At 33.9% G+C, this 27,111-nt stretch overlaps 1 protein-coding gene across 4 annotated transcripts in view; it reads left to right on the top strand.

The window, feature by feature from the left end:
- The window catches only part of TRDN (triadin), a 306,860-nt gene that overhangs the window by 185,717 nt on the left and 94,032 nt on the right, over positions 1–27,111 (top strand). For 2 of the 4 annotated variants that reach the window (XM_054697794.1, XM_054697796.1), the window contains exons 13-19: positions 8,850–8,903; positions 11,981–12,010; positions 17,452–17,484; positions 18,215–18,235; positions 21,562–21,594; positions 21,717–21,743; positions 24,647–24,673. In XM_054697794.1, the coding sequence (XP_054553769.1) occupies positions 8,850–8,903; positions 11,981–12,010; positions 17,452–17,484; positions 18,215–18,235; positions 21,562–21,594; positions 21,717–21,743; positions 24,647–24,673 (225 nt within the window). The remainder of the gene's footprint in view (positions 1–8,849; positions 8,904–11,980; positions 12,011–17,451; positions 17,485–18,214; positions 18,236–21,561; positions 21,595–21,716; positions 21,744–24,646; positions 24,674–27,111) is intronic. The other 2 variants (XM_054697795.1, XM_037518773.2) reach the window with 1 other exon arrangement.

The raw sequence follows: 27,111 nt of genomic DNA, 5'->3' as shown, positions 1-27,111 counted from the left end.
TACTTCTTCAAAATATTGCTGTGTATCTCCCCATCTTGAAAATGCAGTCTCTATCAATGTTCTAAGGGCAAAAAACAAAACAAAACAAAACAAAAACCAAATAAACAATAACAACAAACTCTCATTTACTAAGATTTCCAGGTTAATTATTTTGATCATAATTTACTTTTAAATAAGTTTTGAAATTTTTTATTTTTATTTCTCATTAATATCAAATAAGGCTCTTCTGCCTCAGTAAGATTGAACCATAATTCTGCATGAATACTAACTCTTTGCTGTCTTCCTTCCCTCATCTTCTTGTGACTGTATACTCCATCTCTCCTTCAAGTCTTACGTATATCCTTCCTCCTTAAAATATGTCAATATCTAAAAGTCAAATTACCATGCCCTTTATTCAGCATTTTTCATGTGCCCCTAACCAGACTGTGATTGGAACTGGTTCTTATATTTAGGTGATAGGGTCTCTTGCTCCTAATAAACACATGTGCAACAAAATCTGAAGGTTTAAAAATGTCTGGGACCAAAGCATGCGCAACGGAATTCAGTAATTATTTGAGAAGCATGTTCTCATTTAATATCAAATTGGGTGTTGTTCATTCCCTAAACTGTTAACTTGGGGACAAAATTTAGCAGAAAGTATTTGTTCTGAATTCTTCCTCTGATTGCTTAAGGATTTTCTGTTAAGGATTCCTTCTTTTTAGAAATCATTTTAATTTTTCAGTGCAGTAAATCTGCATTTTATCAATCTTGCCATTCTTACAAGAAACTTAGGTTCTTTTTGAAGCTGATTATAACATCTTCAGATGTTGACCTAAGTAGTACTGTAGAGGAAAAAAGACACAGAGTCTGAATTATGAGGATAGTTGTTACTCATTTGGTTTACATTTCCAGGCGTACAGCAATGTTTTTTCAAACACCTTGTCTCCTGATCATGATTCATTTATTCTTGCTTAAAACATTTTTCTTGGTGCCTTCTCAATGCCAGGAACTGTGTTTGTGACTGAAGTTACAAGGAAGAATAAACCAGTCTTTGTTCTCAGTTTTCCTTCCACTATTATTATTTTACATTTTCATAGGGCTACATCTATACTTACAATTCTGCTTGTTTATCACATTTCCAAATTGGGAAATAAGATAAAAGGTGTGCGTTCCTTATTTTCTAGAAAAGTGGAAAACAGAATGGTAATATTCTCAGACTGCTTACTAATGTTAGAACAAAGGGAATGTTTTTTCCCAGGGTTGAATTTAGAGCATGCTGTTCATTTAATGAGGAAAGCACTCCCCATTCTTTGTGTAACTTGTAAGTTACGGGATCTACCAACAATACTTAATTTTTAAATCAGTGTAAAATCAGTGTAAGTCTTGACTTTTTTTGTTTATCTTGTTTAATTTTCCTTGAGACTAAATCAATGCTGATTAAGGAGATAAATCACATGTAAAAATTCAATAATTTAAAAAACTCATAACAGTTACCCTTAAAGCATTGAATTTCTACTTGAGACCTAATTTTTATTTAAAAAAAAAAACAACAAAAACCTATGTTTCATTGAAGATAGTCAGACCAGACCAGTATGGTGATAAGCATGCTTGCTTATAAAATATTATCAAAGAAAAAGGAATCATTATTTTGTGGTAAGGGACTGCAAAGTTAATCCTCAGAATCTAGACAACAGCAGGCCTCCCTGGTGGCACAAGGGGTTGAGCACAGCACTATGAAGCTATCCACAGCCTCTGCAGCATGAGTTCTATCCCTGGCCAGGGAGCTATCCACATGATGCAGCAGACCTCTCCTGACTCGCCTGCTGCTCCCCTCGGCAGTGTATTTCAGTCAGTCTGCCTGTTCTACTCCCCACTCTATCTCCGGTGAATCTTCTCACCACTCATACCTCTGGCCTGTACCCCAGTTCTTGTATGGAGGAAAAAAAAAATCTTTTTTTAAAAAAAAAAGAATTGATACAACAGTATAATGACAATGACAACAGTCATTGTCTTTAAAAAGTTGTGGAGGAAGGTAGAAGGTACCTGAAGTGCTTGTTGAGCCTGTGCTGCTTCTGTGCTTTAGGCAGATGCATCTTGCACCCTTTAAGGTAATGCCTCTCTAACAGGAACCCCAGGAGTGGGACCATGTGTCTCCCACATTGCTGCTTATGAACTGTATGGCAGAAGACTTTTTTTTAAGTCTTTTTTAAAAATATTTATTTTTATTTATGCATACAAGTACTGGGGTGTAGACCAGAGGAGCAAGGGGTGAGAGGATTCACCAGAGACAGAATGAGGAACAGATCAGGCTGATTTACTGAAATATACTGCTGAGGGGAGCAACGGGGGAAACAGGAGAGGTTTGCTGCACTATGTGGGTCACTTCCCTGGGCCATGGCGGTAACAGCGCTGAGCCTAACTCCTGAGCCACCAGGGAGGTCCCAGACATTTTTAAAATCTAACTGGAACCCACTCTCTCCTTAACATATCCAATATTTTTATAGTAAAAGGCCAAATTTTTCTTATTCATGAACTTCATTTTTATTAAAAAGTTTTATTTTATTAATCATTTAAATAATGTTATCCCTTAGTCTTCAACTACGAAATGTAAATTGTGAAATGCGTAAGAAACATGTCATGCTTACACATTCTATCTAGACAACCAGATGATGCCAACAGGAAAAGCACATTCTATCTGTGAATATTCTGACCGATGCTTTCTGATGTACTTTTTCCTAATTCTCAGTTTTCTCCAAACAATGTAGGAGATGACTGATTCCCTGTGTAGAGACTATAGGTAAATTTTTTGTTTTATTGAGGTAACATTGGTTTACAACACTGTATGTACTTCACAGGTATAGGTGTTTGTTACCACACCACACATGCCACCAAGGCATCCATAGTCTTCCACCCTAGCCCACTGGCCTCCTCCACACTCATTTAGTTAAAATGCATTTTTTTTTTTCTAAAGAAGAAATCCTTACAATTGATTTTAATGGAAAACTTTGTTTTCTTAATGATTAAAAAATTCAAGGAGCTATTTTGGCAGCATTGAATAATCACCTTTTTCTGAATTAAATTCTATAATGTTAGGATATTAAAGATTACTTAGAATCTAAAACCAAATAAATGGCTTGATGAGATGAAGATTTTTCTAGGGGGAAAATCTATTTAAATTATGGTACCTATTGTAAATGATGCTGCTAGCTTATTTAGACTTTTAACCTCTAGCAATAACAGATTATTTTGATAAATTATTCATATTTTTGCATTGTGCACCTTTACAATTTGCATATCTGGCAGCAAGTAGGCCCTCCTTTCAGGCTTCAGTCCCCTTGGTCAGACAGGATGGCCAAAGGCTGCTTCATGATTAATTTCATCTCAATGGGATAATTATCATACTGAAATGAAGCAATGCCCCTGAAATATGCTTTCCTGGAGCTATAAGCACAAGAGACTTAGCTTAAGAGCTTTTAAGCATATCGTAACTTTAGCTTAAATGTTAATTGTTCTCTATTTTGGGAACTTCTACATCCAAAAATGATCTAGGAATTTATAAAAATAAAAAATAATAACTTAGAGCTATCTTTAGGTAATCATTGGACTAAAGGATAATTTGTCATTAGTGGCTACTGTTTTATTCAAAAAAGGCAACAATGAGCTTTTATAATGCTGGTTTAAAGTTTAGTTGCTAAACCAATAAGTATTAATTTCTCTCCTGGCTTGTGGAAAAGTCATTTAACTTTTCTATATTTAGTTTTCTCAGGTAAGAACAGTTTAAATGCCTTGTACTGTTACAGAATTAGTAAGAGACAAAATTTCAAAAACATTTCTGTTTATTTTATGGAAATTAATTAAAAATTGTTTCATATGTTGTCTGAAAGAAATCTTTAGTTCATGTCATGCCATTAAACTGAATTTCAACATTTTCTAATCCATGTAAATTAGTTGGAAATTTGTTTGAAATTCTGAAATTTTGCAAAATTCCCAAATGCAATCAGGATAACGATATATTCTAGTGCAAATCAAGTTCTGAAAATTAAAATTAAACACTCTGCATAATACATCATCAGTGATCAAAGAGAAAAAGTGTTTGAGTTAGCTTTGTGTCTTCTTAAAAATGAAACTGATTCCTTTTTTCAGACTGGTCAATTGGATTTATTTGTGACTTTTAGAATTTCTATGCAATCAATCCCTTACTTTTTTAATTAGAGATAATTCCTCTAGCATTTTGCTAGGTATTAAGGATATAAAGTTGAAAAAATAAAGCAAATAATGGATTGGTAGGAAGGTGGAGTTGTGTAAATAAATAATTAAAATGCAATAACACCATGAAATAGAAATCTGTACTGTGAATCCTAGGCTATTATTCATTCTCTTGCTCCTGTAAGATTGAGCTTACCGGTCCTTCGATAAGCTCACCACTCACTGGTGGCGCAGGGGTTAAAGTCAGCGCTATCAAACTATCTGCAGCATGAGCTCTACCCTCAGCCAGGGAGATAACCCACATGGTGAGTCAACCCTCTCCTGACTTGCCCGCTGCTCCCCTCAGCAGTGTATTTCAGTAGATCCTCCTGTTCTGCTCCCCACTCTGTCTCTGGTGAATCTTCTCACCCCACCCCCCACTCCCACACCTCTGGCCTATACCCCAGTTCTTGTATGCATAAATAAAAATGATTCTTAAAAAAAAAAAGGTAGATCTTCTTTTTCATGGACGTTTTCCTCAAACAAGGGGACATCTTTCCTATCTATCTATCTATCTATCTATCTATCTATCTATCTATATATATATATATATATTTTTTTTTTGCTGTTATTTGCTGAAATGAAGGGACTTATATGTTATTCAGGGATTGTTACCTTTGAAGAAAGATATGCTCTCTCTCAATTTACTTAGAAGCATTGTAAACCAACATTACATCAATAAAAATAATACAATTGAAAAATAAAAAATGAAAGCATAAAGTCAAGGATTTGTTTTTGGAGGGACAGTGGGGGATTTCTAAGAAAATATTTAAAATGTAGATATGATTCTCTGTAATAGCATTATTCTTCAGCTGTTGTCTTTTAGCCGAAGTCCAATACTGGACTCATAGCACAGCCTTCTATTTACTGTAAAAGTTAATGTGAAACCTTTATGAGAAAATGCAGTAGATTTATACTCTGCATTAAGGGAAGTCAGAGTATAAACAGAACCCTATAGATGAAAACCTCACTGAATTAATCTAATATTGACTTGTATGCATAAATTGATTCCTTAACAAATTGTCTGCAGACTCACAACATTTTTTCCATATTGTAAATCAGACTGTTCCATGCCTATGGAATCAGAAGAGATTGAAACATTTGGCTTATTTGTTTATATAAATACAGCATGTTTCATGAACCAAGGAATACTAACTTCTATGATAATTTCCTGATAAAACATACCCAAGTAAATTATCTGACATTTTAATGTAGATCCAATTTGTCTCTGGTATTCATTCCAATTATTATTTATCAAGTTTGGAATTATAATCTTTATTTGTATTTTAACAACGTGTGGTTGTGTTATAGAGCAACCCCGATATTAAAACGGGTTCCTGGCTGTGGGTCCTCACCCGCGCGCTTTAAAGGGACTTATGAATACTCTACTACACACACACACAAAAGGTTAATGAAAGGTTTATTTACAAGAGAAAAGGAAATAAGGAAAATGTACAACTCAGAGAAAAAATAGGGAAATAAAGTCTTTAATGCGTCCTACCCGATCCGACGACCTGGAAACCCAAAGTCACTCTCAGAGCTGGCCGGATGCTGCGAGCTGGCGGAGAGCCAAAATGGGGGACCCCCAAAGCCCACGTGTCTGCCTTTTATATCCACCTGGCTGCTTAACCCCACCCTCAGGTCCCAGCCACCTTCCTTTGGTGATGATGGGATTTGGAGTTACCAGTGTCTTTGACTTTGACCTAGGGTGGGGGTGGAGTCTACAAAGCCTATATGGAATTAGCTTTGGGACATCCTTTTCCCCCTAACAGTTGTATTGAAGTTACTATATTTTATTTCAAAACTATAGCTATAAAATACATAAAATAAAAACTTGGAAAAAAGATGAAACTCATTTGATACGATAAAGTTTTTGTTTGGGGTATAAATAGTGGAGACAGTGAGTATTACAGAGGAAATTAGACAGACTATCACTTGATAATTGTTAAATGAACATTGAGAGCATGGACATCATACTTTCCTCTTATTTTCTATGTATTTTAGATTTTCCTTAGCAATGTTAGTTTCTTTTCCAGTTAGCAGTCACTTTTTCAGAAGGAAACAGAAAAAATATTTTTAATGAAAATTACCTCTATGTATTGTATGTATTCTCTCTTTTATGTGATTTTTTTTTTTTTGGTGTGGTCTTAATGTTGTACACTATGGTCTCAGGGTTGACTCCATTCTTCAGGACATGTAATTTTGAAAACTGAAATGTTGTGCACAATCAGGTCATCTTCTCCCCTCTGCCTGTGTACTCAATAAATTTGAGGCTAATACAATTATTGGGTAGATATAAGCTGACATACTTGCTGAAAAGTGTTTGTTTTGAAGCTATTCATTTCTACTGTGTTGTTTACACAGTAAGCCTGTGGATTAATATAAATCAACTTAAAGGCTTGAGATCAAAGAAAGAACAAATGAAATCATGAGGGACAAATACCTTTCTGCTGAGATCCTGAGAATGAGATCCATTGAAAGCTTCCCTTTGTGGTTAGACATTGTAGATACTCCTTATAAAACACCTTTTATTGGGGAACAATATCTTTATTAACTTGGTGTTCACTAAGTAATTAGTGGTATTTGGGAAGGAAGAAGGGAGAACTCAGTCATAGCAGAAAGAGTCCATAGGTTATAATCCCTTAAAACATGCCTACTCAATATACCAACATTTAAACAGATACAAGGCAGTTGTCAGTGAAGATGTGAATAGTGAAGTTGAAAGATGACCAACCTCTGCCACCTGTCAGGATAATAATGGAACATTTAAGTCAGGGTCATGATCTGAACCTTCCCCACTGAGGGAGAAAAGCAGTTTACAAAGACACTAAACTATCAATAGGAATCGTAAAAGGGCTCTAAGAAAAATACCATAATTTGCTATTGTGTGCGTTGGTGATCCAATGGAATCTTAAGTGTGGAAGGATCACTTAGGATCAGTGATCTAAAAGAACACAAAGAATACAAGAGGAGATAGTAGGAAAGACAACTGTAGAAAATTTTAAGATGATTTATTGAATATCATGAAGTATTTTTTTTTCTTTTTTGAATTAGGAACTACTCTATAATTCTGTGATATGATGAGATGTTTAAGGAGTAAGATACCTAAGTAGTCTAGGATACTTTTGGTGATCTTTTGGATGTATTCTTTCATCCTTTCATCCACCTTTTCATTTACCAGTTATTTATTAAGTGCTTACTAAATACTGGCTATATAGGTGTAAGGTTAGAACAACACTTAGAGATATGTTTCTGTACTTAAGACTTTTCTCTGCATAAATTAATTTTTGATAGTATTTGCATAATAGTTGCATGGAGTTTTCCTCCTGGGAACAAAAAGAAAATTAATAATAAAAATATCATACATAGAATGGATTCTGAATTTTGATAAAATATATTCTGTCTGAAGAAATAGAGGAATAAAGAAAACCATGTATGGGACTTAACATTATTTATTTTATATGAAAACAATGAAAAGGTAGCGTTTTCATAGTGATGGCTATGGTATAAATGAGTGATTAATAAAAAGTGAATTAGAAATTGACATCTTTTCTCTGGCTTAAAGAAAAATATGGAATCTTTGCTTATGGTTCTTACCAACTTACTCAAATGCAGTTTTGTATTCCATAATAGAATTGTCATATTAAATAAACTGTAATCAATGTTTGATGATAATTACATGAAAATTGAATATATATATCAAGTACTGTATTTACACCTAGAAGAGTATATATACTTTGTAGGTCCATGAATATGTGGTAAATGAATGGATGAAGGTCAGAGTCTAAAAGAAATGAGCAAAACTTCATTTCCATGTTCCTTACATAATAATTGAATTATTTGAAACTTAATAATGACCATCAGGACCATTAGTGAAATGTGAAAAAGTGAACTGTGACTTTTTGAATCCTTTTCCCCTTTATTTTTCATGCTGGTTAATCAAATAATATATTCAGGTATTTATCTTTTTTTATTTTTGAAGAGAAAGATTCTGAACAAAAGAGCAATAATCCAGAGCAAAAGAGAAAATTCTAAGCAAGGAAAGAAAGAAACAAGAAATCCCCTGTTCCCCAACAAAAAACCCTGAAGCAAAAAAGGAAGATTCAAAATGAAGCTTGCTCATTCTCTCACCACACAATGTTGTCTGGGCCATGCTAAAGTAATGGGCACCCTCGGGAGACAGTCTTATGGTAAAGAATGGACTAGAAATTGGTTGCTCTGGTCTTCATTTTCATTTTAGTCCTTCAATGATTTTCAGTAATTCGCCTTATTTAGGTCTCAATGGTTCATCCCTTAGTGAGAAAGGGCTGTCAATACAGAAACAATTTGCAAACAATACTGATCTTCAAATTCAGGTGCTAAACAAAAGCTAAGTGCTATTCCACTTTTAGTAAACAGTAAAGAAAACATCTTGGGAAATCTTTATTACATATCTTTATCTGGTTTAGTCATTTATTTTTGTCTCAATAAGCCTAATTCTCAGTGATTCCTCTAATTACTGTATCATAAAAGTTCTTAAATACAGAGGCTATTTTTTATGCATTGTTTTTTGTACTTTTTCTGTTTTGTTATGTATCTTTCTGAAATGGTACTTATGGTAATTTATTTATTTTTTTTAAAATAAGATCCAGGGAAAGCTCCTGAAACCAAAGAAGGGGCGATGAAAGTTACAACAAAAGGTAAGCAAAAACACTTATATGTTTTTACAAAACATACATAGCACTTATTAACAAAGGCAAAGGCTGTTTATTGCAGAATAGCACCATCTGCTGGGTTATTATGGAAAATATTATGTTGCATGAAAATGCACATTTCGAGTATTTATTATTTTATTCATTAGAGAAAGCATGACTTGAGAGAAAGTAATGCCAAATTTGCAGAATTAGAAACTAAGTATTAGTAACTTGACTCCAAGTCTCAGTCATTGATTTTTTTGCTTATATTTTCAAAAATAAATAAAACATAGATTCATAGATAGATAGATGATAGATGGATGAATGGATGGATGGATGGATAGATATATGATAGATATGTGATAGATCTATGGTAGATATGTGATAGATATATGCAATGGCATACAAAGTTTCCTGTGTTTTCAGTTACATCTTGTAACTTAGATCATTATATCTATAATCTGAAAAATCAGATTATTATTAAATTAATAATGCTTCATCTATATGCCAAGTCCACAAAATCAGTTTCCAGATATAACTTTAAAATAATCACCCCAAATATTTTGAACTGTTAAGGAGAAATAACCCATTTAAGCCATTCTAAGAGTCCAGACATTCATGAATGCTAAGTAATCACTCTAGTGTGCTTTAGGATCTTTTATCAATGAGAGGTTCAGAGGGATGAGAAAGAGGGAGCTGGAAGAGAAAAAAGAAAGGATGCCAATAACAGACTCTTTATCCAACTCTGAAATCACTCAACTCCTCATCAACAAATACCTGACCAAATGGTCTGAACCCAGTGTGGAATAACTGAGACCTGAAAATGCCAGGAGTTCAAGGCACTTCCAGATAGATAGATAGATAGATAGAGAGAGAGAGAGAGAGAGAGAGAGAGAGAGAGAGAGAGAGATGACAGATAGATAGATACTAGATAAAGGACAGATAGAGAGAGAGATAGATGATAGATAGATAGATAGATAGATAGATAGATAGATAGATAGAGATAGAGAGATAGAGAGATAGAGAGATAGAGAGATAGATAGAGAGATAGATGACAGATAGATAATAGATAGATGACAGATAGATAGATAGATAATAGATAGGTAGATAGATAGATAGATAGATAGATAGATAGATAGATAGATAGATAGATAGACATAGATATAGATAGGTAGATAGAGAGAGATAGATAGATAATAGATAGATGACAGAGAGAGAGAGAGACAGAGAGAGAGAGAGAGAGATAGTAGATGGGGAACCATATATACATGGTTGGCAGTTTCCAAAGAGCTGGGGTAGAGGAGAAGATCCAAAATTCTCAGTATGCCATACAATCCACCAGAAGTTGAAGATGATGCTGCCAAAGATGAGCAGTCCTCCTGCCAAAGCTCCCCCGGTGTCTCCCCTTCCTCCTCATTCCACACCAATCTATATCTCTCTGCCTCCTTCCTCCTCAGCAGCCCCCCTCAGGAAGTCTGCTTCATGGCATGCTGAGAGTTTTCCCAGGTGACTGAGAGGTTGGTAGCCTGGAAAAATAGGGGCAGGAGAAGTGGTATCCATTCCTGCAGCCCAGCCTTGGCACTGCTCCTCCCTGTTTTGCAAAGACACATCGTTTAACACTTTGGCCACTGTAACACACAGAAAACATCCAAATATTCTTACATGCTGGTTCTAAGTGGTCCCCAGATAAAGAGATAAGCACAATCTCCAGTCAACTAATGTGGACTAAGACTACTCTGAGTAGGTTTAGTTCCTGAATCAACTTACACAGAAGCCAGTGTCATTTTGCTTGGAACATTCCCAAGCCCACGAGTAATTTCCCCAAATGTTTCCAGTGACACACAAGTTACAACCAGCGTGAATGCGGATTTAGATTCATGATCCAGGATTAGATGAATGCTGCCAGTCAGAATTCAATGGTGATTAAAGGGTTTTTTTGCTTATTCTCTATGGGGAAATAAATGGCACAAATTTGCTAAAAGAAAGGTGGGAGTTCCGTTATTTCTTCCTGAAAAAGGACATGATATAAACTGCTACTGTAAATATAAATGTATATTGCCCACTGCTATAAAATACATCAGTCGCTAGTGTAAGGAAAATGAGTTAAATCAGGCTATTTTCACCTTCCAGACAACAGACAGCCACTATCCTTAAAATGTAGGGATTATGTTTTCCACTTTTTGGAAATCCACCAAATAGCAAATGGATCTTGCGTGTACAACAACGTATCAATTGTGTGGCTATAAACACTTAACATGATAAAGGGGGTGAGGAGTCTTTCCCTTTTTCTCTCCCTGACTGTGTATATGGTCCCTGTTTCAGCATGAAAGGATGTCAGGCACACCTGAGGCTCCATGATTTGTCTTCCATTTGTGTGAATCAACAGTGAACTTACTTGGCCTAGGAGGGTTGCACATTAGGCACAGATTGATTATTTATTTATTTATTTATTTATTTATTTATTTATTTATGCAAGAACTGGGGCACAGGCCAGAGGTTCCGGGGCTGAGAGGATTCACCGATTCACCAGAGACAAAATGGGAAACAGAACAGGCAGATTGGCTGAAATATACTGCTGAGGGTAGCAGCGGGCAAGATAGGAGAGGTCTGGTGCACCAGGTGAGTGGCTCCCTGGCTGACTGGGGATTGAACTTGTGCTGCAGAGGCTGCAGATAGCTTCATAGCTTCATAGCTTTATAGTGCTGAGACTTAACCCCTTGTGCCACCAGGGAGGCCCTGTACAGATTATTTATGAAATAGCACTAGTATTTGTGTGTGAGTGTGTGTGTGTGTGTGTATAGTCATATTTCTCTTGAGGTGATTGTGTTTTTTTGGTAGATGTAAAAATTTAAAACCTAAAATGTTTATAGTATTTTACTTCTCTATACATATCAGTATTGTTTTAATTTTTCTGCTGTATCTGAATTAATTAAACCTTAAATAATATTTTCAGGTTATTCTCTTATTATAAATTTGGTTGGATTAATTAATGCATAGATAAATACTGAATATATTACTATGTAGAATATATTCTCATTCTGAAAAAGTAATTTATTTTACTACTGTTTTATTTCTCTTTTCAGCAACAGCTAAAAAAGATGAAAAGAAGGAAGGTATGTCTTATACAAAATTATATTATGCCTTTCGTGTGAACAGTTTACCAATAAGGCTTTGACTGCCATCTTGCCTATATTCCCTTTGGGTTTATTATCCATGCATTTTTCATGACAACAGTATGAACTACTTCTTTAAGTGATTTTAATCTAATCTTACTCAAAATATAGGGGATATCATGTAGTCTTTCAAAATCCCAGGCCTCCAGTCAGTTTTGTTCAATTCAAAAAATGGAAAATATAGACACATTCTCCTATATTAACTTATATATGAATACTGACATGCAACTATAATACTTTGTTCTATAAAGTTATAAATAAGTTATAATCAATCTCCCTTTGTCAGGATGTGCCAATATGGGACATCTTGTCTGTCAAATTAAATTATACCTGATAGACTTAAATAGGCAAGGAAGGTATTATTCAGGACTATAGCAATAAGGGTCAAAGCTGTTGCAATAGGAGAAACTAAACTTTTTACTGAAACAAAATCCTGAGAGAGTGTTTCAGCTCTCAGATGAGCTAGTGGAAAACTACTGGAGGTTGTGGGTGGGGTTGGGGGACAGTGGGAGGAGAGATCTGTGTTTGTTAGTTGTTACTACTGGAAGTTAAGCTCCCACAGAGGCTGGGGTATGAGGGTGCATATCTGCTTTCAAGATCACATTTTAAAGGGATGTCTCACAGGTTTTAAGAAAGATATTTCTGTTTGTAGAAGATTTATATTTCAAAGGGACAGAAAAAGAATTTATAATTGTAGGTTTTCTAAAATAATTACTCCAATAAAAGCAGTCAGGTTCCTGTAGTCAAGAAATTTCTGAAGTTTTGACAAACTGTGGGGAAAGCTAAGATCTTCTTTGTCACTGCGATTCTATTTAGAGAGATGCTTCTAATGCACATTGACAACATGTACATAGGATCTGTAGCTCTACTGTTTATTAATATAGGCCTATTTTCTCAGTAAAAATAGCCTGTAGCTATAAGCAATCACATCTAACTTTCAAAATGACAATTATATTTAATTAGTGTTCAGATGATCTGAGAAAAAATCAGAGTTAGTTTTCATATTTTTATTTTGTATCATCAGAAATTTGCATAATCATAATAATTTGGGGCTCACATTCTATTTCTGTTAAACAGGAATCTACTGGTCAATAGACATGAGAGGGAAAAAATATTTTTGTTGGTCATTGTTCAACAAGCACAAAACCACATAATTTTCTACATCCTAGGCAATGGATTCTGAGGAAGAAAGTATTTTTTTTAAATATTGTGAGTTATTTTATTTTCCAGTGAGCTTTTTAGGTTTGGGAATGAGAACCAATTATTGGAAATTTCTCTTACATATATTTGATCACTAACAGCTCCTTGAGTTACTCTATCAGATCCAGATGGATCTCATTCTTTTAACCTTGGCTTCATTGATGAATTCCTAGGTGTTGGAATGCTTGGGGCTTTTCCAACACATTATCTTCTCAAGAATACAGCTCCACTAAGAACTAGCCTGCTGAGATATACTGCTCAATACAACTTTAGTAGAATTAAATACAAGTGAAAATTTGTCCTAAGATCAAGCAGCTTCAGAATTGAGATTTAAAGTGGAATGATGCTGGGCCTCCCCAGTGGCACAGTGGTTGAGCACTGGGTTGCGAAGCTGCCCGCAGCTTCTGCGGTGCTGGTTCGATCCCCGGCTGCTCCCCGGCCACCAGAGGAGGGTCCCACATGGCGCGCAGACCTCTCCTGACGCCTGCTGCTCCCCTCAGCAGTGTACTTCCGTCCTTCTGCCTGCTCTGTTCCCTGCTCTGGCTCTGGTGAATTCTCTCACCCTCCCGTGCTTCTGACTGTACCCAGTGCTTGTATGTATAAACAAACAAACAAACAAACAAACAAATCTTAAAAAAATAAATAAATAAAGTGGAATGATGCTGAAGGGCAATGCAAAAAATTGTGTAATTAAATAAAGATGTCCATTGGACAACTTCCACAAAGGAAATAGAATATTTCATTATCTGCATCAGTAGACTATTGAGAGTTAATTTTTACCTTCACTATCAATTGGCATTTAAATATCCTTTAGCATCACTTAGGAACATAACAGATCCTACCTAATACATTGCTTAAATGAGTGAGTGATGAGTAGATTGCATACACATCACAACTTTCAAATCACAGCTGTTTTGGGCCTCTATATTTTTGATAAAAAACTGTTGTTAAAGATTATCGGGCAGATGGCCTTTAGGGAAGTATATTCACCAAATAAGCCCTTATATTTTTAAGCTGTTTCAGCAGAGTGCTGAGAGGGCATAATGAAGTTTAATAGCATGAGTATTAACAGCCAGTGATAATAGCTCTTCAGGGCCAGTATGTGATCTTTCAGTTCCAAGCATTATATTTTTTTTGATCGCTCAGATACTTGTATAATCTCCTGCTCTGTTGACTCCTAACTAAAACACATGGTTTTATGATACATTTTAAGTAAGTTTCACTTTAGCTCTAGTTCTTACAACAAATATATTAGACTTTTAAAAACCTAATTGGCTACATCATGGCTTGATAATTTTTACTTTCTACTTCATGAAATGTATTACTTTATCCCAGTAAGTGCTATACTTTATCTGACCCTTGATTTCATATTATTTTTTATTCATTCATGTCAGTACAGTTGATATTGCATACATTATATTATCAGTTCTTATTAAAGAGAAGGAAAGCAGATTACAAAAGCAGACATTCCACAGATGCATATATTATACTTTCCTTTCCACAGCAACCCAATACAGTTCTTTGGATAATAGGATGGATGTAAATAATCTGCTACACTTTATCCTCTCTGTTCCACCATTTTCCCCAACTTTTGTCTTCAATTGTATTTATGAATGACCATGTAATCATGATCTGTGTTTTGCATACTGGCTGTCCTTAGCACTCAAGACATTGCTCAGTGGAGCTCATATAATCTCTCAGGCAAGCAAAAATCCTACTCCAGAAATCCAGTATATGGAGCCAAACTGACTGATAACTCACATGAGCCACTGAACCATCCACTTCATATTTTCAGCTGCTATCCTTCTTTAAGAATCTGTGTCTTCAACTGGAAGTAGCCACTGCCTATTATTAATATGTAGTTAGGCATATGAATGAGATGACATTTATCATGTTCTTATATGAAATTGTTTAGTATTTTTCTGTACATTTGCCTTATTTGCTTATCTGATTAGGACAGTTACCCAAATGACTTGCAAAGCATTTATGTTTCAGATTATAATTTACCTTTCTCAGTTATAGTTATATTCTTAGGGGTAGGGAGTATTAAGAAAATTCTAATTCAAAAATTTTATTACTAGGTCATGCTGGACACAATAGTGTTTTAATAAATGTTTGCTGAACAAATAAATGTTTTGTTACAAGTATTTATTATTTTTAAAAAGGTTTACTTATTTCTCTTGGATATATGAAACTATATCCTTAGTACAGAAAAGCAGAAATTCAGAAAAAAGTTGTAAAACATTTTAATGACTGTATTTTTCTATGAAGATATACTATGGATTCTTTAACAGTCCTTTTCAGAGAGTACTCCAGAATATCATAAAAAGTATCTTTCTATATATATATATATATATATATATATATATTCTTTTTTGGTGATTGCACATATTTCTCTTTAGATATCTGGAAGGGGAATTATTACATCACAAATCATCCTCATTTTATGACTTTGTAGGTTACTTCCCTAGTTGATTTTCTCATCATGTGTTTCCATTTCATACTTACTGTTATGGAAGTTGGTTATTATTTTTATCACACTGTTATCATTGATTATTATTTTTTCATAAAACAACTCAGTTGACTATATAATGGTCTTCTGTGAATAGACTCCTACTCATTGTAATCTTTGGACATTTTAAGTCCATTATTTCATTGTAAAGACCTGATACCACAACCTCACTGTCGGATACCTACACCTATTATCGTGCATCATTACTTAATGTCTAGTTTTCTAGGTTTTAATCCATAGAATTGTCAGAAAGTAGCTTACCATTTGTAATTATCATCTCATAGTTCATTATTATGATTATAATTTTAAAAATATTCAGATAATTTCAAATTAATTACAGACGAGGTAAAATGAGGATCACAGAAGATAAATAAAATATTCTGAACAAAAATTTAGGCCAAAGTGTGGCAGTCTAATATCTGGGTGCCAATCAGAAGTGTGGGGTGAAAAAATTCAGCTGAGTGGAGAACAGAAGAGGCAGATTTATTGAAATGCAAGAGAGCAGAGCATGAGATGGGAGATATCTCTCAGGAAGAAGGGTTTGGGGTTCTTTGTTTAACCTCTTTTCCAGGGTTTTTTCATGAGTTGTTCTCTGCCAGTTACTATCTGCTGGGACATCAGGTTTCAGTGGATCTTCTGAACAGGACGTGGCCTACCTGATTCTGTTTGCCCCATTTTTGCATTTCCAGAATTCTTACTAGCCTCTCCTTGGTCATGGGGACTGTGGCCATGGTCCCATGGCCACTCTATTGGTTTTCCTTTCTTATTTACTTTGTCTTCCATTATTGTCCATCTGGACAGAGCTGTTAATGCTACTTACTGCTGCTGCTACTGCTGCTTTTCAAAATGAAAACTTTGTTAAAAGAGAATCCTGCATTAGACACAGGTGGGCAATCTGAGGAGGAAAACTGCATTTTTCTAGGGCAGGAATTGTTCTAATGTAGTTTTTCTTTCAGAGGAAAGGTTCTTTGTGAAATTGATATCTATTGTTAAATCAATCATTTCTAGGGTGTGATTGGTTAATTTGTAAGGGCTGATGATTCTTTAAGGGCCCACAATATCCATATTCCCACCTCTGGTCCATGCCTAGGGATATTTCTGTAGTAGTCCCCACCTAAGGATTTTTCATTTCTACAGCAGCTTTAATGACTATATTAATTACTTCTATCCCCACATCTATTTTCTGGCCTTGTGAAGACCCCATCCCAAATTTTCTACTCTAAGCCTCCATTAGAAAATAATAAATTTGTCAGATCTACACTAACATCCCTAAAACTAAAAATACACATTTCTGCAGAGTACTTCCTAAATATAATTATATGTCATCGAAACCAATGAGCCAACATCAACCTGTTTCTATTCTAGCTTAAATGATTGTTCAGTTTGCTTGTCTCTTAAAGGTCATTAACTTTTATAGGTGTAATGTAACATCATGTAAATACGTAGATTCAGGATATGTTCCTATATTTATATTTCAAGTTTCTTACTTCTTTCATCACTTTGAGGCCATCCACTCATAAACAGTATAATTTCTCTTAAGACCTCACATTCTATAAATAATCAAACCATTTTGTTGAAAATTATTTCATTGTATGAATAATTTGTTGTGACTAATCAGATGTTGATTTATCATATATACTTTATCAATAATTTATCTTTTTATTTTCAGATTCAAAGAAAGCAAAAACCCCTGCTGCAGAAGGTATTAGAAATATTTCTTTTTTTCTTCTTATAGTTGATGAATTCATTAATTCTTCAGGAATTAACATAGAAGAAATAATTATTTGTGGGATAGAGGAGAAAGAAAAAACTATTGAGTTAGATAGAGAATGGGAAGAATTAAATCTTTCCTGACAATGTGATTGATATTTTGTAATTGCCGATGATATCACAGCAATATTATCAATCTGACAGCACACAAGAAATATTTAGCAGTAATAAAGCACAAATATTGCATATGTGTTTTTAAAAAAGCTTGCTTGACAAGTAATCAAACAAGAAATGTTCTGAACAAGAATTGCTTTATTAGAAAGTATAAATTCAATTAATGAACACACCAACATCAATTAGAAACTGAATCATTTAAGTCTTGAATTATAACTCATCTGCCAAGCGCAGTTAGGTGTTTCTCCTATACTTGTTCACATATGTACATGTCTGTGTGTTCACACATGTTTAAAAAGATTGCAAGGTATGAATCATTGAAGTGGTTAAATAGTATTGTTGTATTAATTGTCAAATAATATTTTTAATTAAAGTATGAATACACTTATGAGAACTGAAAATTCTTCAGAGTTCACTCGCTATGAAATTTAAGGAGACAAAATAAGGGGTGGATACTGGCAAAAATTACAGTCTAACCAATTTCCTTGTATAGTAAATTTGATCTTTAAAGGTTATAAGAACAGTGGTTTTCTGTTTATTTCATTCAGCAGAACAACCCAAGGGAAAAAGTAAGGAAATGCATGCAAAATATATTTGTGTATCTATTTTTTTCTTTACTACTATTATTGGACTGCTGGTTTACCTAGACATGTTTTCTAAGTGCATGTAACTCTCATTTGTTGCTTTTTGTCAGAATGAAATAATATAAAAGGATTTGCTGCAGAAGGATTTGGTGTCAGAGTGAATGGAAAAGCATGGCAATCATTCTTAGAATCTTTTTCAAATCCATGCAAACATCTAATAATTTTACCCACAACCTCCTAACCAAAAATACAACTGCATTCCATGAACCAAAGCTGTCTTATATTAGTGTAAATGCAGTCCCTATAATCTGGATAGATACAATCTGATTAGATAATAGGAGAGACTGAAGGGAAAAACTTCATGCTAGTTTTACATCCTTTTTCCTATTTTCTTTATTCTTGTAATCCATAAATATTTTAGCATGTGCACATGATATATTTTGTTCATAATGTGATTTTCCTCCAACAGCATGATGAGCTGGTAGAATAATATTGCTTGGGATCCCTACCTTAGGCAGCATCCACTGTTGCTTTAATACTCAATATCAATGCTTATTCCTAAAAATACAATACAGTCTGATGCCTTGAGCTTAGTCTTTGGCACATGTGTTAGCCTCTGAAGAATATAGGTAATATTGAATAAACAAAAATAAACAATTTAATTTTGTATAACCATTAACAATCTCTCACTTCTAGTTACATAGAGTTTTAATATTAACAGATAGTTTAACGTCTCTGTCAAGACATTCAGGAATTTAAAAAGATATGTATATGTGATTCTGTAAAAGATTAGGACAATCAGGCATTCTCCATCATAAAAATTTTCTAAAATATCTTGTGGAGAAAATGATGAAATTATACTACAACTCAGCCAGGGGGAGCAATCTATATATAGAGAAGGCTGTGTTCCTTCAGGTCCAGATTTATGTGTGTGCACAGCTGCTGAAGAACACTGGCACACAGGTACAGAAACCACTCTATAAACTATTGCACCAGAAGGAAAGTGGAAGATGGCTGGAGACTAGAAAAACAGTATTAAATAATATGTACATAACCTTAAGGTCCTCACTTTATTGCCTCTGTGATTTAAAATTTCCTGCAGACACACTGTGGCTCCTTTGCAATCTTCAGAGCACCAATATATGTAATAAATAAACATGCCTTCTCAGACACTTATTTACTTCCCCATGGCTTCCCTTTTCAGAATGGTCTGTGAACTGTGACCTGAGCACTATTAGGGAGAAGGGAAATTTTCTTAAAACAACTATCAGTTCTTTTCAAATGAAATTATTTGTTCTGGTTTATCATCTAGATATAGTTTCATTATTGTTATACCTTAGAATTTTTGATTATCGATCATTTAATTATCGACCTCCAAGCCTATGTTCTTATTTTGCATTTTATTTTCTAGTTACTACACATATGAGGTTCTCATTTTTAATCTAAAAATAAATTTAAAGAAAGGGTAAGAAGAGTATAAGGGACATTACTGATGATATTTTTGCAAATTTATGTGAGTTATCATCAAATATTAAAAGTAAACAAAACTCAACCATAGGCATGATTTAGCAATTGTTATAGAATTAAATTTTAAATTATATTTATTAAAGTTAATTTATTAATTACATCTGGAATTACCCCATATTATAAATGCTTTCAAAAGTCTTCTTACATATTGCTCCAAATTAACACAGATATTTTTCTACCAATATGATGACTTTCTGATATGATTGCAGCTCAACTATTTTAACTTTGAAATCACACATGTAACTCTTATTCAATTTTCTTGAGTACCCAAATTTGCTTTGATTTTTTGCACTGTTTGCTTTATGTTTGTTTAGAAATATTTTATAATTGGTGATTCAGTTCAGCAATAAATTAAACAATATATGTAAAGACCCCATGTTTTTCAGACATCATTTAGTAATATATTTACTGTTTAGCTATGTCACCTCCACTAAATCCTTTTGACTTGTAGTATTTGGTCATTTATTTTATTTACTTTACTGCCTGTAGTCTATCTTGGGAGTGGATACATTATACCTTATACATCATAGATACAAACTTATAAACAAAATGATACAGTTGAGAGATGGGTGAGTTGATCATAGAAGATTCAATGACACACTTATTTTTGTTTTTTTTAATTAAATTTTTTTTAAAGATTTATTTATTTATTTATACAAGCATTGGGTACAGTCAGAAGCGCGGGAGGGTGAGAGAATTCACCAGAGCCAGAGCGGGGAGCAGAGCAGGCAGAAGGACCGAAGTACACTGCTGAGGGGAGCAGCGCCGGGGAGCAGCCGGGGATCGAACCAGCGCCGCAGAGGCTGCGGGCAGCTTCGCAACCCAGCGCTCAACCGCTGCGCCACCGGGGAGGCCCGACACACTTATTTTTGTAACATGTAGTTCTTAGAATTTTTTTTAGCATAAACATCTTCTATTTTTCATAATGTAATCATTAATTGAAACTTTAAGAACTCTTTCAATACCTTTTCTATAAAAATCAGATAAGGTGTGTATGATAAAACATTTCTTGAAAGTTGTCTTTTAAATTAATTCCATAAAATTGTCAAGGCAAAATAAATAGAAATACAAATATATATAAAAGCACTTCATATAAAATTTGTGCTCATTATAATGTAAATTCAGCTTAATTTGAGCTCAGAATAATGCTTTGTCTTATACAGTACTGACAAAACTTTCTTTAAAAAGCACTATCTCAAAGGTGTTCTTTTATAAACAGTATTTGTCCTAAAAAAACAAGCGAAGTGTATTTTGCTTCCCTCTGAAAATTCTTATTTTTTTTAGTGTCCTAAAATTGCTTCAGCAAAGCCTTATCTTAGGTAAACAATTATCTTTAATATAAGAAGATTTTACCTTAAAGAGGAAGTCCATGTGAAATATCTCCATCTGTGTCTTCTGAGAATTAATTTAAAACAGCTGTAAAAATTATACTCTGTACTAATTATTTAATCCCAAACTAATTTCATCTTGATCTAATATGATGGCAAATTAAAATTTTCTTGATCCTTTGTAGACCTTTTTTAAATTTTTCTGCTTTATCATCCATGAAAGATTTTAATTCATCTAATTTCAGAATATTTTCATGATATTCTGTGAGAAATCTGAAGGGGGAAAAGAAAGACATTCAATATACAATGTTAGTTTTTTGTGTTATTATTAGTTGCTGTTCTACAGCATTAATATATCATGTCTATTTGTTTTGAAACAATTTAAATGTGGCACATACATTTGGAATAATAGTAATGATAATTATAATAATAATGATAATAATAATAATATTTCAGAACCAGAAAAGAAAGAAAAACAGGTGGAAACAGGTAATTGATTTTAAATTTCTCTATTCTCATTTTAAATATACTGACTCATTTGCAACTGAATGCTGAATTTGAATCTAGTGACATGAAATGTTGATTTTTTAAAATTTTCTTGTTCTGTACAGCAAAATCACCAAAGAGGGAGCATTCAGGTGAGTCAGACTGGTCTTGCTGGGCACTTTCTAACACTCAGACCTTATTGACATTGAAGTCTCAGACAGGTAGGAAGGGTCATTATAGGAAAGGACAGAAATCCATCCATCTCCCAGTCTTTTTGTCCAAATTCTCGACATAGTTAACACCAATGCAGTTTTAGATAATAAAAGCCACACAATACGTTACCTTCTTGCTACTCAAATATATATTTTGTGAATCAACAGCATCAAGTGTGTTGATTTTTTGTGACACAAATAAACTCACCTGGAAGTTTATTCTTAGAAATGTAGAATCGCTGACCCCACCCCAGAAATACTGACTCAGAATCTGCAGTTTCCTAAGATCCCTGCTGTATATATTTGTGCAGTGTTTTACAGTTTAGTGTAAAGAACAACCAAAACAAAAGTAAAGTAAAAACAAAAATATAATTTAAAAAATCAAAACACTTTCTATAATTGAATCTGATGATGTCTTCCTTTTAAAAAGTGGAGTACTCAGTTCTAGCAAATATTCACTTCCTATTCATAATGTTAATTACAGATATTTCTTGAGTACTCAGGGGAGTTGCAATGAAAGTTGAGGCAGATTTTGTCCTCTATATATTTATATTTAAAGGAATGAAACAAAATCTGTTGGGGAGAGGATGTCCTGAAGGAACTCCACAAACTTGGGTTTTATGGACTCCACCCCCACCTCAGGGCAAAGAGATCTGGGACACCAAGGACAACAAATCCCATAATTTTATCACCACCACCGAAGGGAGGGTTGCTGGGAACTGAGCGTAGACTTAAGCAGCCAGGCTTGGTATATAACCAGAGACACGTGAGCCTGGGAAGTTGTTGGTTTTTCCCCAGCCTTCCAGCATGCAATTGGAGTCCCAGCTCAGCGGAACTGGTAGGAAGCATTCATCTATATATATATTCACATATATATATGTGAATATTTTTCTCCCTGGGTTATTCCTCTCATTTCCCCTTTTTATAAATAAGCCCTTTTTTAAAACTTTTGTGTGTGTGCCCACAGTTGAGTCTCATTATAAGTCCCTTTAGGCACGCAGGTCCTCACCCACACTCATTCCAACACATTTCACGTTGGGGTTGTCTTGTAACAAATCAAGAAGCAACCAATAAAGCAAATACACAAACACTAGCAAGTAATTATTATAAATATCGAATCATTTTCTTGAGGTTTTCTATTTTTTTTTTAAGATTTATGTATTTATATAAGCACTGGGTTACGGGCCAGAGGTGTGGGAGGGTGAGAGGATTCACCAGAGACAGAGCAGGGAGCAGAACAGGCAGAAGGACCGAAATACACTGCTGAGAGCAGCCCACTAGACAGGAGAGGTCTGTGTCATGTGGGAATCTCCCTGGCTGGCCGGCAATGGAACCGGCGCTGCAAAGGGTGTGGACAGCTTCACAGAGCTGCGCTCAACCCACTGTGTCACCAGGGAGGGCCCCATTTTCTTGAAGTTTTCTAGCATATAGTTTTTCATTGTTGTCTCAAATGAAAATAAAATTTTCTGAAATTTATTTACCCATCTTGTTAAAAAAACACCACTTGCAGATCTTACCTGGCAAACTTTTACCCAGGGACTGTCACTGAGTTTTCGTGTTTTCGTGTGTGTGTGTGTGTGTGTGTGTGTGTGTAGATGGTCATGGTCTCATACAATGTGCATTAATTACCCCTCAATTTTATTGTATTTACATGGAAATATCATTAATTCAATATTGGCTAAATAATTATGCAAATATAGTTCAACTCTATTCCTTCTCTTGCCATAGACCACAGAAAAGCACAAGTTCAAAGTCACATCTTATTCTTCTTTCAAGTGTATGAAACTTCCTCAGACAACTCAAATCCATTTAGGTGTTTCTCCTACTAGTTAATATGGCATCATTTTCTTTCTTTTATGATAGCACTTACCACACTGTTATAATCAAATTACCTTTTCTTTTAATGATTTTCAACTTTAAATGGTCAAAAATCAGAGGATAAATATTGTTGTATATCTCTTTAACCACGGAGTGCCTATAATAGTGTCAGGCACATAGTGGGCACTTGATAATGATTTGTGCAATAAAAGAACTATCAAATAGATAATATCGTATTTAAACACTTAAAATATTAATGGCTTTCAAATAATTGATAAGCTGAAATAATCACACATTTTACCACTTCACATTGACATTGATATTATTTATCCTTGGGCAACAGATTTTTTTCCCCTTACAGAGAGCAGCCTAATTGTTCAGTGGAAACATTCCCACAAGTGGACATCATACATGTTCTCACTTTATGTGCATGTCAGGAAGCAGAAATAGAACACATTATTATAAAAACATGCAAATGAGAGAAATGCAGAATGACTTGATGTAACCAATTCTAAGAGTTTTAATAGTTGAATGGTATTTTATAATAGCAAACCTGACAAAATATAATTTGAAGTGCTCGAAATCATCCTCTGTTATGGAGTGTGATTACAGTGTAGCAACTTAGCAGTAATTAGGTGTTTTGAAAAAATTGATTTCATCGTATATTTTTTCAATTTATTGAATTATTTCATACCAGTGTATACTCTTTAAGGGAGTAAATTGGTTTGTATATAGAGGCTAGAAGATTCTTAAGATAATTTCAAATGGGAAACAGAGTGAATATATCATGAATGGGCATTTTGTGTTGGGACAAGATGTATACATAGCAGAGAAAAAATATATGGTTTATGAAATATATTTAAAGCATATCAAAATGTTGCATTTTCTTAATCAGACTTATTATTTTCTATGGCTTCAAAGGTTATAGTAGCCTTTTAAAATTTTTAAATAAGCCTAAAACTATTTAAAGAGAGAGAAATAGAATTGTAGGTAATTTAGACCCTATCACTTCTTCTCCTTAACAGCTCCAAGTGACAAACAAGTAAAAGCAAGTATGTTGAGTAAGACTAAAATACTAAAATAAAGCATGTTAGCAATTTACTGATTCAGGTTTTCTGATAAAGATAATGTTAATGCTGATTTTTGAGGCTGGTTTAACACATGTTTCTTGTTATGATTATTTGTTGCATTGAAATAATATGTATAATATTCATCCTTTTCTGTGAATTCATTATTATTATTATTAGTAGTAGTAGTAGTAGTAGTAGTATATAGTGTTTTCATTTTAAATGGTCATTTCCTCTGGTCATACTCTTTTTTTGAGTTGTTTGGATTTTCCCCCCAATTTGGAGAGTGATAGTGCTCTATTTGTTTTTTTTTTTTTTAAACACAACAGATTTAAGTTCCAAATGTTTAATCACTAGATTAAAGCAGTAGGAAATATAGTTTATCTACCAATGAAAGTCACTGTGACTTCAAGTTCCTGCAACTTTATTAAATGAAGTTCCTGTGACTTTATGAACACTTCCCTTAAAATGTCATAATTTCCCTTTAAAATTTCTATCCACACATTATAAAACATGGACTGATAACTATAATATACTATGGCATCTGCATCAATAGTCACTTTAGCCATAAATTTAGGGAGAAATACTAATTTCTTTGTTGATATTCCTCAGTTCAGTCAATACCTAACAAATTGTCATTAATAAAATTTATTTTAGGCAAAATAGCTTATATTCAATTTTAGAAAAGATTTACCATTAATATCTATTTGTATATTGATTTATAGTAAAATCTCAGTTCTATCTCTGTTGTAAATGTTTCTGCTTTTGGCTTAGAGCTGCATAAATATTAATGAATATAGTAATACATAAAACAAATACATGCTTCACTTAGTGCTGCTTTTTGACAGAGTATATCATTGGTGAATTTATCAGAAAATTATAATATTGGCAACTTGGTGAGAATGTTCTTTTTAAAATTACAGTTGGAAATAATCATATAGAAACTGAGAATTTAAGAGAGGTTTGACATGAATCTAAATTCCATTTTTATTTCCATAAAATTTTTTAGTTGAATGTAAAGCTGATTGGAACTGTACATTATGTAGTCTTTAGTATGGTAATACTTAGTCTGTAAAAATGCATAATCAAGAAAATATATAAAACACAACTGACAATTTTGCAGCACTGTTAGAGAACGTTAGATTGAAGATTGCTCCTAGAAAAATTATATGTATAGATAAAAATATTCATTTGCAATAAAATATTCCTGTAAGTTATGCTATCTGTGAAATGCACTGTTCAATCAGGTTTTGAAAAGATCAGCATGTTTTGCAGGAAAATAGCAAATGAGGTTGCCAAATCATTTTACACCCAATATAGAAGTTTCAAAGCAATGTTCAACTCCCTATATGGGTGAGAGATTTTTGATTTGACATAGACATAGAACTTATTCATTACAAAATTAATTTCATATAATTCACAAATTGTTTAAATTGTGTAGTGACTGGTCAATTCTCCAACTTAGAACTTATTTTTGTACTTTAAACCATATGACGGAAGAATTATTATGTAACTGCTATGTACATTGGGCTATTTATAAAATTTAATGGCTAATGTGAGAATGCATATATTTACAAATGCTCTTGAAAAATCCTTAAATCACCCTTAGAGTATTATTCACATAGTATTATGTACAGAACTTGAACATTCACAATAAGATTTTATACTTTCTCAAATTTATAAAAGCAAATGAGAGTGAGATGTATAGATTAATTAACATCAACTTTGTATGTGATACAATGCCATGGTACTGAGGTAAAAAGAATAGATGAGTTGCACAAGGTTAAGAACAAATCCATGGAAAAATAAAGAGCAATTTGTCACTAGCCCTTACTTAAAGAAAATATCTAGAATGTGGATTGACTTATTGGTTTAGAATCGCTTGTGTTAGGTTTTAAGGAAACCAAATTCATTGTAGGAAAAATACTGAATTTCACACACAAGCTCAGGAGCTGTATTAATTCAGAGTAGAGGTTATCATGGTACCAAGAACTTGAAGTAAATGGAAACATTTCAGGTTCATTGATGTAGTGCTAAAGAGGAGCACTTAATGCCTCCACATATAAAATTATGAGTCACCAATGTTATGTATAAAGGAAGAGTGCTTTAGACCAAATAAGGATGCCAAACCTAGGTTGATAATTTTTACAAATCAACACATATTTCTTTATAATGGTACATGCAAAGTGAAAATATGGCTCAGAGGTATGCAGAGACGCCGCCACAGATCTAGTTCCCCTCCCTGCAGTTCCCTATCCCTACCCAGATTAGATTATGACATAGGGACAGACAATATGATTAGTCACTCCCAGGCAAGAAGAGGACCAAAGAAGTATTTCTTTATCCTCCAGGGCTTTTGAGATCTTTAACATTGTCTATGGCAAATCTTTAAGAAAGAATGGAGTAGACAATACTTAGCAAAT

This window comes from Talpa occidentalis, unplaced genomic scaffold, assembly GCF_014898055.3.
Source record: "Talpa occidentalis isolate TD23 unplaced genomic scaffold, MPIMG_talOcc4v2.1 talOcc4.2, whole genome shotgun sequence".
NCBI lineage: Eukaryota > Metazoa > Chordata > Mammalia > Eulipotyphla > Talpidae > Talpa > Talpa occidentalis.
This window is presented reverse-complemented; position numbering and strand designations above follow the sequence as displayed.